The 26,200-nt window shown below is 36.2% G+C and overlaps 1 protein-coding gene across 2 annotated transcripts in view; it reads right to left on the reverse strand.

Moving 5' to 3' along the window:
* Nucleotides 1-523: 523 nt before the first annotated feature.
* The window catches only part of LOC117411542 (vacuolar protein sorting-associated protein VTA1 homolog), a 70,587-nt gene continuing 44,910 nt past the window's right edge, over nucleotides 524-26,200 (reverse strand). The window contains exons 3-9 of one of the 2 annotated variants that reach the window (XR_009328858.1): nucleotides 22,048-22,175; nucleotides 20,983-21,058; nucleotides 18,298-18,409; nucleotides 12,876-13,034; nucleotides 8,637-8,792; nucleotides 5,773-5,853; nucleotides 3,638-3,654 (exon numbers count right to left, since the gene is read on the reverse strand). Coding sequence is in view for 1 of the 2 variants with exons in the window: in XM_034019181.3 (XP_033875072.3) it covers nucleotides 3,509-3,654; nucleotides 5,773-5,853; nucleotides 12,876-13,034; nucleotides 18,298-18,409; nucleotides 20,983-21,058; nucleotides 22,048-22,175 (702 nt within the window). In the remaining variant the exon portion in view is untranslated. Of the gene's footprint in view, nucleotides 3,655-5,772; nucleotides 5,854-8,636; nucleotides 8,793-12,875; nucleotides 13,035-18,297; nucleotides 18,410-20,982; nucleotides 21,059-22,047; nucleotides 22,176-26,200 lie in introns of both variants that reach the window. The other variant, XM_034019181.3, reaches the window with a different exon arrangement.

The raw sequence follows: 26,200 nt of genomic DNA on the forward strand, positions 1-26,200 counted from the left end.
TTGACCAAAATATTCCTCTTGCTGTTTAGTACCATTTACTTTGTACCATTGGCTTTGTACCATTTACTTTCTCAGTCATGACATCTTGGTGACTTTTTAATATTAAAAAAGCACCCATATGGCCTTGATAGGGCTCTCATAGTGTATGTGTAAAGAGTGTCTCTTACTGTTATAATGATGTCATCTCATTCATGGCTGCTAAAACTGCAAAATAGTTTCTGACATATTAAGAGACACATGGCATATTAACTTATTTATTTATTTATTTAAATGTCTCTCTCAGCTTGTTGATATACTGGCTGCTTCTCACCAATGTTTCACATAAACGTTCAACTTTCTTGACTCCTCTGCCGGAGGAACAACCAATAATTTCTTCCAATATGAATTACTTCATCCAGATCATCCATATGATGTCCATTTACACGTTCAAATCTCCACTTCAAAACTCAGATTATGCTACAGTGGTGCCACAAATAAAAAAGTACAAAAACAACAAGACAAATACATAAGATCCTTTTAATACTTCACACATATATCAAGTTGTATTATAAATGGTAGTATATTTCTGACATTTAAGGCCTCAGTGATATAACAGACATGAATGGGATGTAGCAGCCATAGAACATAATCACTACGGGAATTGACCTCAAAATGTATTATATCATTTTGGCTTATTGTATGGATTTGTCCTGGTTTCTTTTGCATACCAAACATATAAAGCAAAGCATTATTCTACCTGTATTCTGCATGGCATTTTAAATGAAAAGGTTAATACCATGGATAGTACTCTCTCTCATACTGTTTGTATATTATATACAATCTAATAAAGAAACATAATTAGCTTTCTTCACATTTTATTAATTAAGTAATGGATTCTTCTACAAGACAAACCTACTGCAGATTTTTCAGTACATTTTCTAATATACTTCATACAAGCATATGAATTGGGATAGTTTTGGTAGGATGTATTTATTTGGCCTTATTTTAACTTTCCATAGGTCTTTAAACAAACATTTCTGCTGTCAAGCTAAATAGAATGCTACCTTTTTAAACCGATCTTGTAAAACTAGCACCTAAGCATTTTAACAAAACGTCTTAGTATTATTAGAATTAAACAGTTTGGTGGTGTGATAAAATATATATTTTGGGTGGCATATATTTAAAACCGAAGCACTGACCTGAAACCACACAGAGTTCTATAGTCAGAACACTTTCAAATCAATCTGACTACTACAGTATTTCCAGTACAACACATTACATTGCTAGAAAGATGATTTCTAAAATGTGTTATGGTTTATATTTTTTTGTTATCCAATACTTAGTGGTGAATGATCCTCCTAAATGATGCATTACTGTTCCTTTTCCACATCTGTATTTCAATCCTGCTTCAGTTTTTACCTGATTTGCTGCACCATCTCACAAGATAGTGGCTTAAAAAACAAACAAACAAACAAACAAAAAAAAAAACACCCTGGAAGACCTATAATTTGAACATATCTGATTAAACTTCTTGTCATCTGCACGGTATTAGAGCCAATACATTTGAGAAGTTTAAATAAAAATCCACAAACCCCAAAGTTCACTTATCAGTAACTGTTAATTTAGGTTGCATCAAGTTTTTTCTAATAAAATGTTTTAATCAATGTTTTTCATGGACTACGTGATAAATTGCTATGTCTGTTTAGATGAGTAAACTGTCTTTACTTGAGCATGTTTACCGGATTAACTTTCTGCACTAAAGGGAAAGCTTCCATAATTGACTTCACCTCATTACCGGTACTTGATTTTCCACTCTGTGCCAGACAGGAAAATTATAGCAAAATTACAAGACTCTTGGGTGCTTGAGATGTGTTTACAATATTGACTCACTGTACGTCACAGCAAAGCCAAAACAGGTTACTCAGGTTTAACAAGACCTGTCAGAGCAGTGTTCTCATCAACTCTCTTGTGAGAAAACAAGTTATATTTGCAACATACAACACACATATCCCGTCAGTGCTGAAATAAACTCTCAAAATAGAGTATAGATGTAAATGTAAATGTGATGCTGTATACTTAGGTATAAGCAGTTCCACCATTTCACTGATCAGTATACAGGCCTCGCTTGGTGAAAAGCAAGTTAGTAGATACCGTTAAATATTAGTTTTTGCACAATCTTTGCCAGTTCTAATCAGCTGCATCATGGACATATTGTTCATGTACTGCAGTACTATAAAAAATAATAAAAGTTTTGAAATAAACCAGTAGTATCTGTTCAATAACATATAGCAATGCCTACCGGTGTTATTCAACTTTTCTGTTTTCCCCATCTTCTCACTTAACTGATATTTCAAATTTTGGCAGCTAAGGGCAGCCCAGATCTCCCAAAGCTGTGTTAGTTTTGTATATTTTTGTACATGTTTATTTACAGTATTTCAAATTCCAGAAAACTTTGATAGAAACGTGAGCAACATGCAAAATGTTGTCCCCCACACTTCTTTAAAAGGTATTGTTTTATGTATACATCTGCAACTGCATTTTCCAGTAGCTTTTTATTTTAAAAATCTATATTTAACCTATAATTACATTAACATTTTTTACTTTCATTAATTTAGAGGTTTTTTCTGATAGTGTATGTGGACAGACAACGTATCATATACATACTGTAGGCACAAGGAGACTGATGGAGTGCCAATTCTCAAAAACGTACACCCCAAACTGATGAAGGATCTCCTCTTAGCTCTTCTTTCCTTACCTCCACAAATCCTGTTGCTTTTCCAACCATGCCAGATGAAATGCTATGAACGGTCTGCATTTATGTCAGCAGCATACAGCAAGCTGAGCAAACTCACAATGTGTAGGTGTACTGAGAAGTTAAAACATTAAGCTATCACCCCCTGAAAAACCTTACTTGGTTAAAGAAAATTAAGGAATTTTCGAAATTAATAACCAAATTTTAGATGACATGTGTTTAATAAAAATATGTTAATAAACACAAAACATATGATAGTGACATAACCGAAACCAGCCACCACAGAAATTATATTTTGAAACATTTCCATATGCAAACAGAAAAACCATTAGATTTACGTAAGGACATATGACAAATCAAAATAATCTTTTTTTTGGCAGTTTTAGTAAAGAGGAAGTTAACTCATCTAGTCTTTAAGAGCACACTAAAGGTAAAGACACAGCAATCAGCAAATAGACATGCAGAATAAATGGATTTTCTCCGATACACTTTTGTCTTTCCTATTTAGTTTATTATTCTGTTTACAATATCCTTAGTTATAAACATCAATAACCTAAAAGCTAATACATGGCTTCCAAACAGCTCTCTTTCCATTCTATGGAAAAGTAACATGACTGCTGATTAATATTACAGCAGGAATCCGATATGAAGACACAGCTTTCATTGTCGTTTACAATTTGAGGGCTTCAACAGAATTGCATTCTTCTGATATAGCTGAGGGTAGAGTAATGGGCGCTTAGTTCTTTTGGCCAGATACTGACACTGAAGACAAAGGCTTCATTCTCTGCCTGTAGTGAGTAACTTGAGTGCTTTCTGCAGATTCTGTACAGCCGTGCCTACATCTTCATACTGCAGAGCACTTCCAGCATATTTGCAGTACTTTTGAGCCCTAGCATAATCTTCTGGTGTCAGACGGACCTCCCCTGTAGAGACACAATATGGAAATAGTAAATCGGTTTCAGATTAGGCTCTTCTTGAACTAGAACACTCCAGCAGTCACCCGGTGAACCAGGTAGCAGTACCTTATACAGTATCTTCTGCAGACACAAAGAATCAGCATTATGAATTCCCTTCTACATGTATTCAACAGCTTTCATTGTGAAAATATCATTACACTACACTATTATACAAATGTAATTTCGCATCACATCCATAACACCAAAACAACTGTGAAACACTGGCATTTCTGATAATATAGTTAAACGGATAAAGTTAAATGGATATCTATCATTGATATGGCAAGTGGTTTAAATATGGTAGTGAAGTAATTTTTTTTTTTTTAACTGGACATCAGAAATGGAACTTGACTAACATTACACCACAGCTGACTACTGTAAAGACAGAATCTCAAAGTGGGCAGTGTACCTTTGATATGGCCTGAGGTTAAAACAATGTGGCATTGGCTGTAAAAAGAGTACCTTAAAGTACATTACTGCGGTTATAAAGCAGTGCATGCTATGTCAGTAGGGTGACACATGCTTTTTATTTTAATGATACTTTGGTATATTGAACCAAAGTAAAAAAATAATAATAATAATTGAAATGAATATAAGCATTTAGTAATGATACCGTACCATTACTACGGTACTAGTACAGTTAGATCTTTCATCTAGTCAAAACAATTTCCAGGAAGGTGGCAAATCAGGAGAAGCAAACTAGAAATATATTTACATGCCATATCAGGTGCATTTACAGCCTACTTTAAGGGACTAGAGTAAACAAGTGTACAAATAATTTATCACCATGTAAAACTGCATTTCCACTCTTATCAAGATTGTAATAGAACTACCAAAATATGAAGACCCTTATCTTTCACAACTGGATGTTGATTGTAACACATTTCGGTAGACTAAAGGGGTGTTCACACCGGACGCGGCGTGCATGCCGCCTCCTTGCGCGCCTCTCTGCAGTTGCCGCATCCCTCTGCCGCTGCGCGTGACCGCCTTCATTGAAAACAAATTGCCGTGCCACGTCCGATGTGAACGCCCCTTAAGACTAAAATCACAATATTTGAGCAAAATATATAAATAGAGCATTTATACTTGGTTTATTGACACTTTCCAATTAAAAAGGTACCCTACCCAGTGGCTTGGAAACTTTCTGACTAGACATACAAATATAGCAACACATCTGATTCATATCCTTTTGGTTACGATGGTGTAAAGAAATATTTTTTATGTGCAACTTATTTGTTGGACAAAATAACATTTTACACCAACTTTGCCTTGCATGATTTTAATTTGACTAGTGGCAGCTTTTTATGTGGCTGGGCTTGCAATGTATCTTCCACCTTTTGATTTTGGTACGTCAAAAACAAGTGGTTTAATTTATTACAAGCGGTTAAGCACAAATTAAAATTAAAACTACATATAAAAAAATCCAAGGCCACTATACTATCATTGAAGCTATACAATGAATACACATTAGACAAAGTACTTTAAGATTTTGCGGGAGACCTACTACTTACGACCTGCCATCTAAATTATAGATATGCCAAAATCTAGGGTAGAAACTGAACACCAACTTAAAATAAATGCAGATGTTGCAATTACATTTGTAATCTATCATTCAAATAATTTAAAGTCAAACCATTTTGAATAAATAATGGAAAAACTTATGGGTTTGGATGCTAAGCAATTCTTATGGGGAAGTGAATCCAAATTAACAGTTTTGTTCTTCAATCCAGTATGGCGTGTTTAGTAGTATTATATAACTAATGCATTTTGTTTTCAGAATTTACACCAAAACATTTTTAAAGTTTTCAAACAAATATGAACAATGTCATCACAGTACTGGTACATTGGAACTATGGGGAACTGAAGGACCAGGTTAACACTGCTCAGATTGTATTTTTAAGCTTTGTAAAATTATATTTCAAATACTGGTAACAAAGTTAGATAAATTTAAAATCCACCAACTTGCTTTGGAGATAAGTATGTTAGAAATAATCAAATGTCAAAATGTGTATTTATAGAACACTGCTGTAGCGCCAGATAAAACAAGTAGGTCCTATGTCTCTCAAATCTAGTCCTTAATCTTACCCTGTTGCATTGCATTGAGCAGTGAAGGATCTACCACAGGGATGTTTCGTGGAACAGGCTGAACTGGGTTACTAGGCTCACCTATAGAAAATAAAAAGTACAAATTGTTGAGACAAAAGGAAAATACACATTTAAAACATATATTTACATAGCAAAACATTCAATCTTAACTACCTTACCTAAGATAACATTAGGCAGATTAGTGTTAGTCAGATTGTGTTAAACTAGCCAAATATGATAATACCAATGTGATACAACCAACAGACTTTTCTTGACTGCTAAGAGTCATCAGAAAATGCCCATCAGACACCACAACACATTCTACATCATAAAATAAGTATACAATAGTTTGAAAACATTAGGTTATTATCATAACCCTGAATCCCTGAAATAGAAATGTAACCATTAACGAATGGGTATTTACCTCCTAAAAGACCTGAATCCTGAAAATTGTATACCAAAGCTGCGAGCCTGTGATGCAATCATGACTCCGCCTTAACTGCAGGGGATGTGTAGGGCAGCAGTGTGGAGTAGTGGTTAGGGCTCTGGACTCCTGACCGGAGGGCTGTGGGTTCAATCACAGTGTGGGGAGACTGCTGCTGTACCCTTGAGCAAGGTACTTTACCTAGATTGCTCCAGTAAAAACCTAACTGTATAAATGGGTAATTGTATTTAAAAATAATGTGGTATCTTTTAACAATTGTAAGTCGCCCTGGATAAGGGCGTCTGCTAATAAATAAATAATAATAATGTGCTGTCCGACTCCACATACTCAGGCGGGAACATCAGCTCCTGTTCACCCACCTCCTCAGAGAGGCGGAGAAGGAGAGTATATCATACTGTTGCCAATCTGCGCTTGCAGCCCCATGGGGCCCCAAGGGGGCAGTTGACACCGAACATTCGCAGTGCTGTTGATCCCAGCAGCTGCTCTTGCTGCACGTGTGCCGAGCACCACGTTGCAGACAGGCCTGTGCGTACGTATCTATAAAAACAGAAAATACACGAGAAAGACTCTCAAAAAAAAAACAAACAAACAAACAAAAAAAACAAACAACAACAGTAATATACAATTACATAAATATAATAACGTCTCATAGTGCTAAAAAGTAAAAACGAGAAATATAATAAACTCCAGCCAGAGCTATGCAGCCTGGGGGAAGAGCACAAAAAGTTAGCCGGCATATCTTGTTTGATGCCTTGGAAGGAGTGACCTGAGCCGCTGGCTTCACGCGGGGCACAAGGTCGCAGCGGGACGTAACTAGCAACAAGCTTTAGTGCACACAATATGTGAAATAGAGAATTATTACAACACTTAGTTTAAATATTGCATATAATTTGTGTAAAACACAAAAAAAGCTAAATATATACAGATAGAAGCAACAAAGGACTTATCTGAACAAGGCTCTCCAATCAGGTCAGTCTTGAAAGGAAAAATGGCGCTGAAATCTGTGAGCGCAGTCCCTTTGATACCTTGGGGCAGAGTCATGACTGCGTCACAGGCTCAGTGAGCAGCTTTGGTATACAATTTTTAGGATGATTCAGGTCTTTATGAGGTAAATACCCATTCAGTGATGGTTACATTTCGAACTTGAAAGGGAACAGAGCATCTACAAAGCTTACTTCTGGCAAAACAACTTGTGGGCAGTCATTTTGCCCTCTCATCGTACCATTGTATACCAGCTGTTCTGGACTGTGCAACCTATTCTACATGTATATTCTATACAGTGGCACCAAAGGAATTCAGACAAGTTACCCTTTTGATTACCATACGGCAGTGTTATTCAATTGAAGATTCAAATTGTAGATATGCAAGATTGAAAGGTCGTCGCTATGTACAGGGCATTTGTGTCCCCTAACAAGCTTTTTGTTTTTGGCAACATGCCATAATACAGGAACAAGTGATCACTACACTTTATCTGGTTATAATCCTTCCCCTTTCTTGTTTACAACTCACTCTGTATGCAAGCTACCCTCAAAATCAATAAACATTAATTCCTATTCATATCAATATATCCCATAACCCAATGGTGAATACTAATTTTACAGTTTACTATTATTTAACTTCTCAAAATAATAAATTACTCCTATCTATCCTTAAGGTCTCTTCCTCCACTGACTTACTGGGGTAAACACCGGTAGTTTGGTTACCTAGAACCACAAATTATGCCTTTTCTTTTAGACCAAGACAGGGAGAGACATACTGACAAAACAACAAACAGCAAGAGAATATAAGACTAAAAACTATTCAAGCACAGTAAATTAGCTTAAAAAACCGAGCCTGTCAAAGGTCTTTTATTTGAGCTTAAAAAAAAACAAACAAAAAAAAAAAAAAAACAGCTGTTTGCCAACAGTAAGAAATGCACCTGCCACCTGTCAAAATGTGGCACGTTAAATATATGCACTTGGGTTCATTTTGTCTCTGTTTACTGTCATGCCATGTATTTAAGTGAGAAACCTTTCATTGACATTTAAACACATTGGAGTTAGAACATGTTTATACATATTTAGACACAGTGCTACATTTTTAAATCAGGCACTTATGATGCTTATGCAACATAAACAAAGCGATTAATAATTGACATGCTTTTATTAGTTAGTTTTATTCAATGCTTGCTTGCAAGATGTCATTTTAATATGTTCAGGAAAATATCAGGACAAATATATTTGCTTTCTATTTTTATTATTAAATGGGGATCAGACATTGTATCATTGTAAATAGTTATTTCTGAGATGTATTAGTAAATTAATTAGTGCAAGTGTAGTATTGAAACATTCTGTTATGTAAGGTGTGATTGGATAGTCAGATTTTCATAACCGTTTGAGCACCCTGTGCCCCCCCCCCCAAGGTTTGGACATTGCCTTACCTGGCCCGCCAGAGAATGTAATTGAATACCACTGCCATACGGTATACTCATAGTTGGATACCGTCAGGGGTTAATTTGTGCCAGATTGCACAGGATCCCAGATCTCTTAACTTTTTGTCCGACAGACGAGAATGTAATAGTTTTCAAAAAATGAACCTTATGAAAAAAAAAAAGTTTGTTGTTGCAAAAAATAACTCTGTATACATAACATGTTTCATGAATTGAATAATGAAAGTTTATATATTATATATAGTGTGTGTGTGTGTGTGTGTGTGTGTGTGTGTAGGTGTACAGCTTTTGGTTTTAAAATGTAATTTTCTCCAGTCGTGTAACACATATGGGGCTGTGCGTTCATGTACCTTTCTGTCCGTATGTATTAAATATTCTCACAAAGCATGAAACAAAGCCCTGGGAGGAGTCACATTGACAGCCACACAGAAAACAATTGTATTTTCATTATACAGATTGGGTATTAGTCGGCAATGTGTTTAGCTGTAATTAGATTAGTCTCTACTCTGTGCCTGAGTGAATGACGGACAGTCTATTGTTTTTCAATCAGCATTTTGAAAGGCTGGCATCTGCTTGCCAGCTGCATTGCTTTGGTCAGTCAATTAGCATCAGGACTAGTGAAAATAAATACCAGAGACCGTGGAGTTTTACAACACAACAAAATATGGAGTTGATGTTTTGGATCAGATGGCACGGAAGTATTCCGAGAAAGCTGTCTCCTGACGGTGATCTGTTCAGGTGTTTTACAATGTATTGGACCTAGCAGCCATCAACTTCTAGGTACTTTACAAAGAATGCACGTAGAAGAATTTACCAAGGAGAGAATATATTTTACAGGAACCTCGCAAGAAGCATTTGGAACAAAGAGAAACTGACAAGCGCGTACCCACAGCTCAAGCTGGCAACCCTGCTGAGAGCCGCAAGAGACGCCTATGCCAGGTTGGCAGAAAGGCGGCATGGAGAAGCGCATTATCTGTGTTGATTGTGAACAGCCTTAGGACTCAAGGTAAAGGAATACCATTTTGTCAAAAAAAAAAAAAGGAAAAAGAAAATTAGATGTTTTTTATAACTTCTTGTGCTGGGCTCTTCTGAAAAACATTTTCTTCTTTATTTATCTACGTTGTTCAGTTGCTTTTGCTCATCTGATAACAAACTGTTGCTGTTGAAAAGTTAAAAACATCTGAACCGATGTTCAGATGTTTATTTACTTGCATTTTCTTGTTTTGATTTGTAAAATAAATGTTCATGTGTGTGTGAGTATATCTATATATCTATATACAGTTGTATGCAAAAGTTTGGGCACCCCTGGAAAAAATGTATGTTACAATGAATCTTTCAGTGAACAGAAGTTGACCTGACCTCTACATGGTACAAAGTTAAACATGACACCTTTCTGCAAATTTTAATACAGGATTACTATTTATTTGCATTTATTATAGATTCAAAATAATAAACAAAAGTGAACATGGCGCGTGCAAAAGTTTGGGCACCCTGTCACCCTGCTTCCAAACGTTTCCTGTAGCCAGCTAAGAGTCTTTCTATTCTTGCCTTTGGAATTTTTTCCCACTCTTCCTTGCAGAACTCTTCCAGCTCAGAAAGATTCTTAGGTCTCCTGGCATGCACTGCATGTTTGAGATCTCCCCACAGATTTTCAATAATATTCAAGTCTGGGGACTGTGACGGCCATTCCAAAACCTTTCTCCTTCTTTCTTGTAAATATTTCATGGTTGATGTTGAGGTATGTTTTGGATCATTGTCTTGCTGAAATATCCAACCTCTTTTCAGCTTCAGTGTCCTGACTGACTTTAGAACATTAGCTTCTAGGATCTGTTGATATTTAGTTGAATCCATTCTTCCTTCCACCCGCACAATATTTCCGGTTCCACTGGCTGCCACACAACCCCAAAGCATAATAAAGCCACCCCCGTGCTTAACAGTTGGCAAGGTGTTCTTTTCTTGAAATGCTTCACCCTTTTTTCTCCAAACGTACCTTCTTTGGTTGTGGCCAAACAGTTCAATTTTCGTTTCATCAGTCCAAAGAACATTGTTCCAAAAAGCTTCAGGCTTGTCAAGGTTTTCTTTTGCATACTTTAGACGCTGACTTTTGTGATGAGGTCGTAGAAAAGGCTTCCTTCTGACAACTCTCCCATGCAGATCCTTGTTGTGTAAGGTACGCTGTACTGTGGACCTGTGAACAACTACTCCAGTGTCAGCTAAACTGTTCTGAAGGTCCTTTGCAGTGACCTGTGGGTTCTGTTGTGCAGATCTGACCAGTTTTCGGGCAAGTCTATGTGATATTTTTCTTGGTCTTCCAGATCTTGCCTTGACTTTAACCGTTCCATTTAACTTCCATTTCTGACAGTTGAAATTGCTAGCTGGAAGCGTTGAGAGAGTTTTTTATAGCCTTCTCCTGTTTTGTGAAAGTCAATTATCTTCATTTTCAGGTCCTCAGACATCTGCTTAGAGGAGCCCATGGTTTTTGAAACCAGGCAGAACAACCATCACAGTCTGACAGATTAGAAGGTATGAAGTTACTTCAGAGTAATAGTTCAACACTGGAATTGACTTCACCTGACTAATTGAAGCCCTAATGAGTGAATCAACCTTTCTGGACCTTAGTAATCATCTTTTTAAGAAGTAATTAAGAATGGTCCAAAAGGGTGCCCAAACTTTTGCACGCGCCATGTTCACTTTTGTTTATTATTTTGAATCTATAATAAATGCAAATAAATAGTAATCCTGTATTAAAATTTGCAGAAAGGTGTCATGTTTAACTTTGTACCATGTAGAGGTCAGGTCAACTTCTGTTCACTGAAAGATTCATTGTAACATACATTTTTTCCAGGGGTGCCCAAACTTTTGCATACAACTGTATATATATATAATATGCTTCGGTTTTTCAGATGTTTATGTAACTTACTCAAAAAAAACTACCAATTGTTGTTACATCCAATTGTTTCTCCGTTCGTTATACTATTTGCAGTGTTTTGAATACAGCCATCAGAAAGACGGCTGCGGGGCTTCTAGGTATTGAAAATATCTCAGGTCCTTCTAGTGTTAACCATTCTGAAGTAGATTTTGATGTGTGCTGTGGATTGTTGTTGTATTGGAACGTCCTAATTTTCCTGTGCCATTAGAGGAAAAACAGCCCCATAGAAGGATATTACCACCTCCATGTGACAGTAGGTATGGTGTTCTTTTCTTTGTACGCCTCACCAGACTTTCTCCAAACGTAACGACTATCAGCATGATTAAATAGCTCGATTTTTGTTTCATTACTCCACAAAACCTTTGATCAGAACTCATATCCATCATTCAGATGTCATTTTGCAAACTTTAAGCGATTGTCCTTGAAAAAGAGTGGCTTTTTCCTTGGCATGCGGACCTTCACCATGCAATACTCAAACTATGATTGAAATGAAAACCCCAGTCCCACTTGCAGCCAATTCACTTTGAATATCTTTGGCAGTCAATCTCAGATTATTATTAACCTTCCTTACAATTCTTCTACTTGTTCTTGGTAAAAGAACTTACTTTCTTCCAGGCTGTACTTCTTTATAATAGAAACAATATTTGAAATTGGGATACTCAAATGCTTGGAAATATATATAAAGTTATAAAGTTATAAGTTATAAGGTTTATGTTGAAAGCCTTGGATGCTTCGAGGAACAGAACACAATATGGGATACATGACAATGACACATTTAAGTTCAAAATGATGGAGGGTACTATTAAAGGGAAGAACCAGTTCTTTACAAAAATAGAAATAAACATCCACTTATATGGTGTCATGCAAGCGCGGTTCAAATCCCACTCGTGGAAAGATGAAGTCTTGGTAGGGACCTGTAGGGAGCGCTAAACTGGCCTTTGTGCTCCCACGAGATAAGAAAATAATGTGAAGATAGTTTTGCCTCATCACAATTTAGTGATCCCTACTGGTCAGGTGCTCTTGTCTGTTTACATCCAGTGAAAACAAACAACAGGTTTGCAAATGGAACAGGAGATTTTCCTCTTGATCTTCAGTCCTTAAGATCGGTAAGTAGGGTGCATCTGAGGTGACATTAAAATTGGGCAAACTGTTTAATATTAGAAACAGTGGATGGTTCAAAACCTAGGGAGTACATTACAGACTGGAGTAAGCACTCGAGAGATATAAAGGCAGCAAACAATATGTTAGTTAAAATGTACCTTAGCTACTGGGTACTGGAAGAAAGGCTTGATTATACATACCTGTGAAATGAGGTACCTCAGCTGGGGTGTTGGCAGGTGCATGTGCTCCAGGTGGGATCTGTAGGTTTGAGAAGTTAGTGTTGGCATCTGGATCCTCTTTGGAAAGCACATGCGGAGAAGGCCGAGAGGCTGCACCATGTTCTACATCATATTCATCATCTATATGTATATATAACACATACAACAAATAATTATTGCTGTTAGTATTTTACTAATATTAACTTAATAACCTACATCAACAACATTACCACTATATTCAGAAAATGGTAGAACATGCAAGCTCAAACATATATTTAAAAGGACAGTATGTCTCTTAAAATCCTTAACAAAATGTTTTGTATCACTGCTGCCAGTTATCAGTGGAATTAAATTCCAGAAAAGAGTGGCCGATTTAAAATCCAGTCCAAAATACCCAGATTTTTCCATATTCCAGAAGCATGTGTGAGGTCATATGCTGTAGCGCTCCTATTCCCTATATTCATGTTTTCAACTGATCAGTTTACAAAAAAATGAAGTAAGCCATATTTAGCAGTAAGAAATATACACCTTTGTAATTGTATTTTATATATATATATATATATATATATATATATATATATATATATATATATATATATATATATATATATATATATATATATATATATATATTAGCTGTATGAAAACACAAAAACAAATACAAAAAAAACTGTCAAGAGTAACTAGTCTAAAAAATGTTTTAGACTAGTTGACCATGCAGTAAAACAAGTATTTTTTCATGAACTTTAACATTTTTGTTTATCCTGCAATAGCTTTTTAATAATCATATATTTAAAATAGTCATTACAGCTGTACAAGCAAAATGTGTTCTCTGTGTCAAAGCCATTCAAAATAAATAGTTAGTAAACAAATCTGTATGGGAATTTTCTTGTGGAATTATGAATAGTAAGAAATAATTCCCTTTTTCACCTTTGACCACATAATTCACTACACAAATGCAAACATTTGTATTATTATTATTATTATTATTATTATTATTTATTTCTTAGCAGACGCCCTTATCCAGGGCGACTTACAATCGTAAGCAAATACATTTCAAGTGTTACAATAAGAGCAAGGTTTACCAGTAATTAACTCCCAAGTCAACTAATAATACTGTACGAACAGGAAGGAACACAATCTGAGAAATAATGAATTAGTAATCGTCCTTTACTCTAGAGTCCTGATGAGTCATATTCTCTATAGGGTGTTTGACTCAAACCAGTCTCTTAAGCCCCTTTCACACTGGCATGATCTACCCAGGTAAGAACCCACCCTGGCAGGACCCGGTGTCATGCGGGTCGGATACACGATTTCACACTGCTTTTGATAAAGCAGGGTTCACCTGGGTGACAGAGGCAAGTAAACAAAATACGCATATCAATGCCCCAGAAGCAGCTTGCTACTGACGCTACCATCCAAGCTTCTCTGGATTGAACCGTCAGCCCAAATGTAAGCAAATGTTTGGCTCATGGTGGTGTGTCTCAAGCAACAAAAATATGGCTAAACAGAATAAAACAGAAATGTTCATTGTGGAAATGAAACCTTCAAGCAGGTGTGGCTGTTTGTTATTGTGTCTGCTCATGAACGGCCGTCAAGCATTTTGTCTCGCTTATCCCGGGTCAAAGCGTGTCTACCCACATCCTGAGGTGGGTCACGGGGACCCGGGTCCGACCCAGGTACGTGGTTTCACACACAGGCTTGTGACCCGGGTAGGAGTGCCATTGTGAAAGGGGCTTTAGACAGTTTTAATGAGAAGCTTTTCCTCTATCAGCCATACTAGACCAGAAGGACAAAGTGAATTTTTTTTTTTTTTTTTTTTTTTTTTTTTAAACAAAACAGAACTGGGCTTTTAATCAGATGACAAAAACACGTGCCAAAACAGATCGTAAGTCTGTGCCTGTAAATTTCTGTTAAATTTAAAAGCACATAGTTAAAATAAAATGTATGATGAATTAGCTATAACAAAAAAATCAAATAAACATATAAACCAGTGTTATGTATCAAAGCTTAAAAATCAGAAAATGCTTTTAAAACTGACTGATCAAATATACAAATCTAAGCACAACGTAAGGTTCAATGGCACTTTTGGTTTTAATACTCAACCTAGCAATAACCTTTGGCATATTTAACTCTGACTATTATTTTTAATACATTAAAATCAACAATGTAATTTTATGTTTTCCATAGCTGAACAGTGACAAAACAAGCCTGACTCCTAAAATGTAAGGGTAACATTACATAGAGGTTTCTAATATGAACAGTAAAAACATGCTTTGCGTTTTTTACATAAAACACATGAGATATTGTAATTCTAGAATGGCTCAATTTAAGAATATCTTTATGCCTTAGGTTCTGAGAAATGCTTGATCATGCTTGTTTGACAGAAAGAAAATTAATGGACCCTTTGAGGGGTTAAAATAATTGTTTCAGAAGCTACATACTTTACAAAACAAATACATACATACATACATACATACATACATACATACATACATAAATGAACCTACTAGATATGATTAATAATTCAGAAACACCTTAAAGCTTAAATTATTACCTACATATGTTTAGACAACAAATATCATCACAAGCATTTAAACAACATTATAAATCATAACCTACAGTATGCACCATGAATTCAATAATTAACAAAGTTATCTTGTATTCTGACCTGGATGGATGTGCAAAAGTTTCCTTTAAAGACATAAAATAAGAATAAGAAATGGGCGCTTCAAGATCCACACTCCTCTTTGGAAAATGCACAAGGTGGGAGGATATAAAGGTGGTGTTATTGCTTTTTTGAAAATACAGGGCATATTGTTTTTAGTTCTGTGCCCAGCTCCTGAATTGAAACAAAAACATATCCCCATCAAAAGATGTTTATTGCTAAATTAATGTTTCCTGTCTGAGTCAGCGGGGCATTGGAGATGCAACATTTGCGACAAGATAAACATCTTGTCACTTATCTCTCTTACCAGAGAGGGTGGGAAAAATGTTCCATTTTAAACTGATGTCTCTGACTGGTACGCAAGCCTTTTTTCTGTTTCAAAGTGTAAATGCAGATCTATGGAATAAACATTCCTGGGGTGCCTTTGTAAAAGGGATCTCATTTCTTAAGATAAAGATTCAACTCCAAATGCATCAAATATTTTTTTTTCATGACATACCCATTCCATTATCCCTGCTCATTGGTTTCCTCCACTTGCAAATGGTAAAGTCAAGCAAATATATGTGCCTGGAACAATGGCACTTTTATTACTGGCATGAACAAAGCAGAACATTTTCTACAGCATCTTTAGGTGTACGCTGATTGTATATCGCAGGGAATGGTTTAATGTTTAAAAACAAAAAAGATATATTATTGAAATAATGGCTACTTAATCAAACAAGCCTGAGGCCAACAAAGAATACCTCTACATGTTATTTTTTTCGGTTCTCCAGTGTCTCAGCAATAAATCCCATTTAGCTGGCCCTGCAAGACAGTGCCACTGAAAATAGTAGGGATGAAAAGAAGACCCTCTTTGCAAAGCAGTCTGAGCGATTACAGTCTTTCTCTGGCACATCCGAGTCTTTGATTTCTGTGCTTTTTTCTAATACTCAGCTACAAAACTCTGACTGTATTTCTGTACAAAAAGAATAACAAATCTGGGAGTATATGGGGGCTGTGTCTCTCTGTGTGTTATTTTTACAGTTTTGCATATATCTAAAGAATTGCTTATCCAGGTGTGATGAAAATTGGTCTGGGTTTACTTTAGTACAGGCTATTGATAGTATCGGAATCTGGGAGTGTACAGTGTGGAGCTAGGTGTCCATCTGCCTGTTTGTATGTAAAATGGTTTACGTTTGCATACAGTGGATATAGGTCATGGTGATCAACTAATTCATGCTACTGGTGTCTCAAATTAAAAACAAGTACAGTACACATACTGTATACAGTGTATACATATCAAATATTTTGTTTATAAAATCTTAATACAGGCTAACTTCACTATAACGAGCCCCCGTTTTTAACAATCTCTACAGCAAGAACTGATATTTTCACAGGAAATTAGTTCATTTACAGAATCAACCCAGATACAATGATCTCAGTACTGACTGACGCTGAACTTTCTCCAGTGTGAATGTGTTACTCTCTCAGTGAAAACACAGACCATGGTTGGCTAATTCAAAAGGCAAGACACAAAATGCAAACAAACGGGCGTGAAGAGGCAACTGCAAACAGCATTGAGAAAAGCTTGAAAAATATAAAGCCATCTACCCTGGATATTTTTTTCAAGAGAAAGGACATGTGATTACTGCATTCAGCATGTAAGTGTACATGCTTTCCTTTTTCATTTATTTATTGTTTAAAACATACCGTTTAAATGTTGACGTGAAGTAATCCTCATAAAAAGTACTATATATTGATGTTCAATTCAATGTGGGTGTTTCTTCATTATTCTGATGCAGCAACTTGCCAAACCCTATTATAGTGAACACCCTGATACAGAACACTTCTCCAGCTCTCATAGGGCTTCGTTACAGTGAAGTTAGCCTATATATATTACTCTAAAACTGAGTGATAAGCTCTATCTGGTGGCCTCTAAAAATTTGTATTTTTACAATAGCTGGACCATGTTAAGATAAAATATCACACAACATAATTGTTTTAAAAAGACTCATTTGCTGTATTTATACAACACACATAACAGTAACACATGGGATTATGTTTAAGGTTGTACTATAATCAGGTCCTGATGGTGAGGTACTAAGGGAAATACTATTTGCAAATCTCCCTGGGAATCTGAAACCGCACTTGGGATAACTTGACATATTATGATGCAATTATTCTGAATTCAAGCCATTAAAAAAAAAAAGTTTATATATGCAATGGAAAATGACCAAAAAAATTGGTCAGTTTTTCTGTATGTAAGACAATAGCAGTTACAACTACATTATAAAAGATAAAAAGCTTTGTGTAACAATTTCCTGCTCCCCTGGAAAGATAACTTAAGTTGTTTGTTATAATAGGTTGGTGCTGACGTAGACCTAAAAAAGCAGCTGAAATGTAGCCTTGAGAAATGTCAGTTCATAACCCAGTCAGGTCAAAAAGAGCACACCCAGCAGATGTTTGTTATGAAATTACCAGTTATTCATTCATGGTAATGATTACAGAAACATCACAGGGGATTTTTTTTCTTAAATCCACCCTTAAAATATAAGAATACAAATCCCTGGCAATGCACCTGTATAAAAATGGCGTATATGGATGGGAAAGCCTCTAATCTTTATCCAAGAGGAATGTAACAGCTTATCCAGCGAGGAAACAGGTTTCAATACTGCTTGAGAAATTCTCAACAAAATGTATTTGGATAACTGAAGCCATGGTTTGTTTGTACCACTTATTGCAAATATCAGCTCTCACCATATGCTTCCCCTTCCATTCCAATTGGCCCTGACTGCGGCGCCTCTCCATTCTTCAGACAGTTGTGGATGTATGTTGCCTTCCATTTAGCATACTTCCTGTGCTGGAAGTTCTGAATAGAGAAGAAAAACATCACGTTAGGTAATGAGCTAAACCACCGCACTCAATTAAATTCAGTAGTAAATTAAAAAGTGATAGTGACAAGAAACCAGCTACAACACATGATGACTGGCTTAAGGCTTTATAAGAAATATCCCACTGCTGAAGGTTTTATAGGACATATTACAAATACACACACTGTAGCATAACAAGTATATATATATATATATATATATATATATATATATATATATATATATATATATATATATATATATATATATATATATAAACTGCATCCTGCTGCCTTTGTCTTGGTTGTCTTTTGTACAACGGATAGTGAACCGTTATAAAATTATACAAATTTAAGTACATTTAGTTCAAACTTGTGACCCCAAGGAAAAGGCCTTATTGGTGATAAACATGCAATTACCACCTCTATTTATATATATATATATATATATATATATATATATATATATATATATATATATATATATATATATATATATAAACCTTTCAGGATACTATAACAGCACTTATAGATTTCCATGTAAAAGTTTAGTACTGTATATGAACTCACATCTTTCCAAATCTAGATTCAAGGGGTCTCTGAATAGGAAATATAATCAGACATGTTTTTCCTAATGCTGTTACACCCACAGCTGAGGAGTTTTAGAGCATGAGAAAAAACAGTGTTATGCAATCCACAGTGTTCAACAGTATGAGGGATTACAAGTAAAGATTTGGTGAATGCTACCTTTACTGTACAGTTCTCATATGGATTGAAATTAATGCTTGCTGAAAGCTCACATCATTTCTGCCAGTCTGTTTTAATTATAAAACTCATTTCTGATTTAAAAAAAAAAATAAAAAAAAAATGAACTCTTCAAAGCCAAGTGCTGAAAGTTCTCTCCTGCAACCAACCTAGTTTCCAGTCATTCATTATGAAACTCAAATATCAATGTAATCAGGGATGATTCTAAGGGCTCATTGTGTTACATTAGTGTTACATTATGAAGGCACAGTGTTAAAACATATCACCCAATGAGCTTTGTGCAGCAAGGAAATGCTTGTCCCTCAGGGAGAGAGGGGTGCTCAATGGAACATTGTCTGTGTTCTGATATTAGTCACCTCTTGCCTTACAAAAAATGTATATATGTTGCTTTATAGTGCATTCTAAAAGTATTTAAATAATGTATGTAGTTGTGGAATTTGATAAATAAATAAAACAAAGCTAGAAATATTTAATACCTTACGGGATATACCGGTGTACCAAAAACGAGTCTGCCATTTTTTCATAATTGATTTAACGTTTAATTGTTTTACTGTTGTGATCACTGCACTGTGTGTGTGTGTGTGTGTGTGTGTGTGTTTGTTTTTAAATGCCCTTGGCAAGCTTTGTTTGTAGTAGACTATTTTTAATTGTTGTATATAAAAAAATAAATAAGTAAAAAAAAAAAGCTTACCTTTTTGTTTTTACTGAACATCTGGCCGTATGACGTGTATGTCACCGTCTGCACACGTCTCCTAACATTGTTTTAATCAGTATTTAACCGGAAGCAATGAAAGATTGATCTATTCATTTTTGATTATTTTAGTTGGCAATGATTACAGAAAGAACTGCAAAAAGCACATTTCAAGTAACCACAGTAATAGCTCTTCATCTTTGCTACCCTCTCCATTCGGACCTGTATTGGATCCGATACTTCTCATATCAAGACTCCACAAAATGACAAAAGATTCAATATAAAAGTACTCGCGGTAATAATTTTCCTACAGCTCTTTCAATTGTTACTTTTCTCTTTTCATTGAAAAAAAGACATGAGAACTACATTTCGGTTTCTTTTTTCTTTTTGCTGAAAAGCAGGAGTTCAAAACAAAACAAGGTACCCAAAGCCCATTGACCCCTGGAGTTAGAAACAGCATAGACCACAGCTTTTTGTGCACCTAATCAAACTGCAGGAGGCTGTGTATTGTCCTTCTGCACAATCATAACTGCAGCTTGTTTTTTTCCCCTTCTGTATACGTGATACAAAGCAGGGGGATGAAATACTGTATTTAAAAAAAAATGTTTTACATAATGTTGTTCTGTTATAAAAAATTATATAATTCTAAATTAACTACCAACTATGAACAGTTTTTTTTCCAAACTTGATGCAAAGCAGGGGTATGCTAATAATTTTAATGCTACAGCAGTAGTCTAAAATCCCTTCAACTATACTTATAATGAACTTGGATCAAAAAGTGCGTTATGGTCAGTAAGATTTGGCATTCATCTTTATGAGGTGCCCTGGGGTACAACGGTTCCCCCAGTGTACCGCGTAATGCATCATTTGTACAGGATATAAAAATATTAATATTTGTTCTCTATAACTTCTCTACATATTGGTTATGGGTAGTACATTAAGCATTTACCATGCACTTAAATTATGGGTTTGAGCTCACCGTGCATACACTGTTTTTATGTTATATTCGTGTAGCTTGTAAATGACTTGTTGGATTGTTGAAAATGTTTTAGTAGTGGAATGAAGCATGGACTTGCAGATTATTATGACAGTGTTCCTCCAAAACATACCCGCTTACCTCTTCAGAGAGCTCTCCAAACACAGAGAGGACATCTAACAGGAGACTTGCAGTGTAGAATGACTTAATCATGTTCCTACATGGAAAATGTAAGCAAATAATGTAATAGAACAAGACAGTATAAGCATAAAATCAATTAGGTTTACAATATGGTCCGACTTCTGATGGTAACTTTTTTTTTTTTGCAATACATTTAGTGTCTTTCACGTACAACCAAAGGTTTCAAATAAGTTGTGCTAATTATTAGTGAACCATGAATATTAGTTTCTTAAAATATTTCAGAGAATATCTGTATAATAAAATGCTTACGTTAACCTTTATAGCCTTAAAAATACATGCAACATTGGCAGCAGGTGGTGATTTTTTTTAATAGCATGACAAAATAACTGTGTAAAACCTTTTAATGCAATCCTATTTATTCCCTCAGTACATTTGCTGATATTACATTTCTTTGCCATTGTGTCATAGCAGAGTCAAACCTCTTTGAATGTTCTTTTTTTCTTTCTTTACATTCTATGTGTCAATTACTATCCTCAGTATTGCAGGGTCAATTTTAACAAGCTCACATTTTGTCCTTCGGGCCATTTACATTAATTAAAAACAAGTCTGAAAACTGACCCTCATGGGACCCCACTCAATTTCCCCCAGTTGGACACAGGTCCTCTGTGTTCCTGTTTGTATTCAGCTTCTTATCTATAGTGTATGCCGAATTCACAAAAATCTAGATAAAACTACAAAACTACACTGCCAACTAACAAGTATGTTGGTGGGGTGCAGGCACAAACTGTGGCTGCACTCCTGCAATCTTATTTTTAGTACTGTCAATTTGTAAATAGGTTGGAAGCTATCAAGCAACGGATTCTACTTGACAGCATCAACATTTTTTGAAAAGAAAGTCCTTCAAGGGGTTTTATTTCTGCACTGGGTTTAAAAGTTAAAAGTTGTAAACTGTTACAGCAGGAGCGAATTTACGGAAGAAAAACATAAAAAATGTGGTACATAACTGGATATTCAAACCAAGTTTAATGCTAGCAGGTACTTGTTCTGTAAATGCTCTAATCTTACTTGTGAAACCGTCCTGAGCGATCTTCATTATCTGCGTAGAGGAACATTTTTAAAGCATAATTTTCAATGTGAGCATGGCCAACCAGCTCCTGAGAAATCGACTCATTGTCACCTAACTCTTTCTTCATCTGAAACACAAATCAGAGAGAAATAATTAGAAGACAAATTGTGAAACTATCTGCAGGAAACAAGGTACAGTACATATTGGTTTCAACTTAATTTCCATCTTACAAAAAGGTTGTAACACAACAAACTGTGAAAACTTCCAATGGGGTGAATACTTACTAAAGGCACTGTAAGGTAAGGCAAGTTTATTTTTCTGTTAAAAGTGCTCCCAGCTATAATGCCCTGCAACCCGGCTATTTTGAGTAAGACGGGTCAAATACAGATGGCTACTTTTAAAGTTGCTTTTCTTTTGGTGCAAAGCCAGCAACGGAGAACTTGTGAAAGAAAAAAAAAAAAGGTTCTGGCTGTACAACCTGACAACACACTTTCCAGGAGACGCACCACTGAGCAACGACACATTAGAGGAGCACACGAGTTTTGGCTAATTTCGCTTGCAGCCCTTACAGCCTGCCTTGAGACCACTGATGTCACAAAGAATAATGACCAGGTAATAATATGCATTCGGTTTTTTTATTGTGCTGACCATTTTTTTTGTAAGAGAGTTTTAGGTTTGGCAACCCTTTGTGATCGTCCAAGTGCCAAGCACATGTTAAATGTTGATGTTAAAGCCAGAATGGAGGAATGCCACATTAACTTTGACAACCTGTGTGGCTTGACAGCCGACAGAGCAGCAGCTATGCAACGCACACGAGTAGGCGTGCTGAATTATTTCCAAGAGAGCTGCCCCCAAAAGCCTTTTATGTTTCACTGTTTTGGCAACCAAGAAGTTCTTGCCAGTAAGGCTTCCATGAAAACCATGGAGGAGGTTAAATCCACAGTGAAAGAGTATAAATGCCGTCAACACCAGCAGTGTACCAGTTTGAAGAGAACTACAAGCCCCTGGCTAAAGTTGCTTTGCTTTTCTTGTCTCTGTTCCCTACTAAGGTGCTGTATGAGAGGGCATTCAGTGCTCTGCACTTTCTGAAAAACAAGCACTGAAACCGCCTAAGTGAAGCAAGCATTGCTCTTAGTTTCACAAGAAACCTGTGAGCCTGCAGACTTTCCATTTAAATAACTGCTGAACCTTTTAGCACTATATATTTCATGGGGTTAAAATTAACAGTTTAATTACTATAGCACTTTTTTTACCATAACAAATAGTTTGTTTTCTATCCAATATATTGCAATTCTGAACATTTTAATCTAGTCCATTACTTCTCAAAGTGACTTCCACCTCTTAACACGTTAATGGGGATCACATATTCTGTCTAATGGCTCAAAATGGCTGGATTCCATAAAAGTGCTTCAGTAAAGCAATTTACAGTAAAGGAACAGGGCTCTTTCAAAGATGTTACAGTCTACTAGAACGCATCAGGTTTCCTTGTAAAATCAGTTAAGCAAATACTGGTTACATTAACATGTGTATTTGAAGCTCCTGAATAGAACTACTGTTCCCTGTGTAATTAAATCTAGAAAAGCAATACAGGCCACACTACAGTATTTGTGTTTTGTGGTAGCAAATTAATGCAAAACAATTGGACCTATTCAAAAAGTTGCACACATGTATACATTGAGATGTTACAAGAAATGGTGGGGGGGGGGGGGGGGGCAAGACATATTCCTCACCCTTTTCTAATGACTACCTTTTCAGCTAGGGAATTAGGAAATATCTTAATTGGTTAAATCAGCACCTGCCATCAGGGAATGAAGAGGAAACAAAATTGTATTTATTGGATTGAGCCAGCATAAATATGAATTAAACAACATCTCTCTGGAATAAAGCTGTTGAATACATCAGACTTGGTCAGGAAAATGAAAAAAAAAAACCCTGTAGTTCTGAATGAGTTACGTGGCGATTTCGTTTCACGATTCAGAGTGAACAGAGTAAAAACAATATTTGTGCATTTTTTATTGGAATTTAATGTTGATACTTTTCTTGCTTTTGTTATTCATCTCTGGATCCTTTACATTACATTGATCTGTGTGTGATGAAATACATCTACCTTTATAGTAAAAAAATAACAAAATATGGTTTAATTACTATATAATTAAACCATATTTTATTTTTTCTGTAAATGTATTTCATCACACGCAGATCTATCTATCTATCTATCTATATATATATATATATATATAAAATAAAACAAACACTAACTCGCCATTCCCATCCCCACACACAGCCAAAAACCAGTCAACACAAGCAACTGTAGACTGTCGTCATCAGGTAGGACATACAACATGCAACTCTTTCCAGATGACACAAGAGACATCCATCATCATGGTCCACCGGTGCTGTAGCAATGGATATCCATTTACATGTACACTTCAACACATGCACACCCATTTCAGCTGCAGAACCATATGAACTTTACAAAAATAGAACTATATTTGCAGCCCACGCCTGGTAGGAAGAGATGGCTGCCAAGTGCACTTTGTCAACCGTAGGCCTGACTGGGAGGGACCAGAGGTAATCCAGGATGCTCGCCACTGGGCAGGACAAGGGATCTAGGTCCGTGCCCTGAAACCAAATGAAAAATCTCTTCAATTTGAAGGCATAGCAGTGGTGGGTCGACTGCTTCGGAAAGGCCTGAACGACATGCAGATAATATTTTTTTATCCCCTTTAATTCTTTAAGTGTGTGTCAGGTCCAATTTATTTTCACACGCGCAGTTAATTTTAGACGTGCTGTTTAAAAGTATTTTTTTTCCACAGTCAAACGGGTTTAACCCTTTGCGGTCCATTGTCGGACTGGGTCCAACATTGCAATTATTCCTCACACGTCCTTTGTCGGACTGGGTCCGACATCATTATAGCAACGCAATAAACGGGTGTTTAGTCGTTTTTTCTCCGGAAAAAGCCAAGGCGGCAATTGAATGGTTGAGTGGGAGCGACAGGAGCCGAGACAAGTCGAAAAAAAAAAAATAATAATAAAAAAAAGGCTTATCTCATGAATAGTCATACATGGTATCAGGTATCAGATAATGGGGGAGGTCGTAAGTAAACAAGTTGGCTGACTGAATCAGCGCACAGAAAACACAGACATTTGCAGAGCTTTTTTGAGATGTTATAGTAATAAAATAATGACTTGGATCGCATTATTGAGGAGTTTGGTGATAAAACGAGTGATTCGGAGATGATCGATCGGTATGTACGACTATTATTATTATTATTTATTTCTTACATAGGCGAACGCTATTGCAAACGAAAGGGTGGGGCGGGGCTGGAGATGCCTAGTGAGTGCTCTGTTGATATGCAGGGCCATTTAAACCCGTCTGACTGTGAAAAAAAATACTTTTAAACAGCACGTCTAAAATTAACTGCACGTGTGAAAATTAATTAGACCTGGCGTGCCTGACGCGCAATTAATAAATGGACCGCAAAGGGTTAAAAGGCCCTGCATATCAACAAAGCACTCACTAGGCATCTCCAGCCCCGCCCCACCCTTTCGTTCGCTATAGCTTTCACATATGCTAAGAAATAAATAATAAAAATAATAATAATAATAATAATAATAATAATAATAATAATAATAATAATTGCACATACCGATTAATCATCTCCTGATCACTCGTTTTATCACCAAATGCATCAATAATGCGATCCAAGTCATTATTTTATTACTATAACATCTGAAAAAAGCTCTGCAAATGTCTGTGATATCCTCTGAGCGCTGATGCAGTCACAGCCAACTTGTTTCCTTATGGCCGCCGTTATCCGATGCCAGGGGCAAGTATGACTATTCATGAGATACGCCCTTTTTATTTTCGGCTTGTCTCGGCTCCTGTCTCCCACTCGATCATTGAATGGTTTTCTCGGCTTTTTCAGGAGAAAAAACGACTAGAAACCCGTTTTTTGCGTCTTTTTGATGATGTTGGACAGGGTCCGACATTGGACCGGAGAGGAATAATTGCAATGTCGGACCAGGTCTGACATAGGACTGCAAAGGGTTAAGCTTGCTCCTCCTACCCACCCGGGTGGTATCCTCCTCGGCCCAGGCCTGTGACGTCAGGTCTTACACACTGGAAGCAAGAATCAGTGTGCCATATGC

The sequence above is a fragment of the Acipenser ruthenus genome, chromosome 6, assembly GCF_902713425.1.
Source record: "Acipenser ruthenus chromosome 6, fAciRut3.2 maternal haplotype, whole genome shotgun sequence".
Taxonomy (NCBI): domain Eukaryota; kingdom Metazoa; phylum Chordata; class Actinopteri; order Acipenseriformes; family Acipenseridae; genus Acipenser; species Acipenser ruthenus.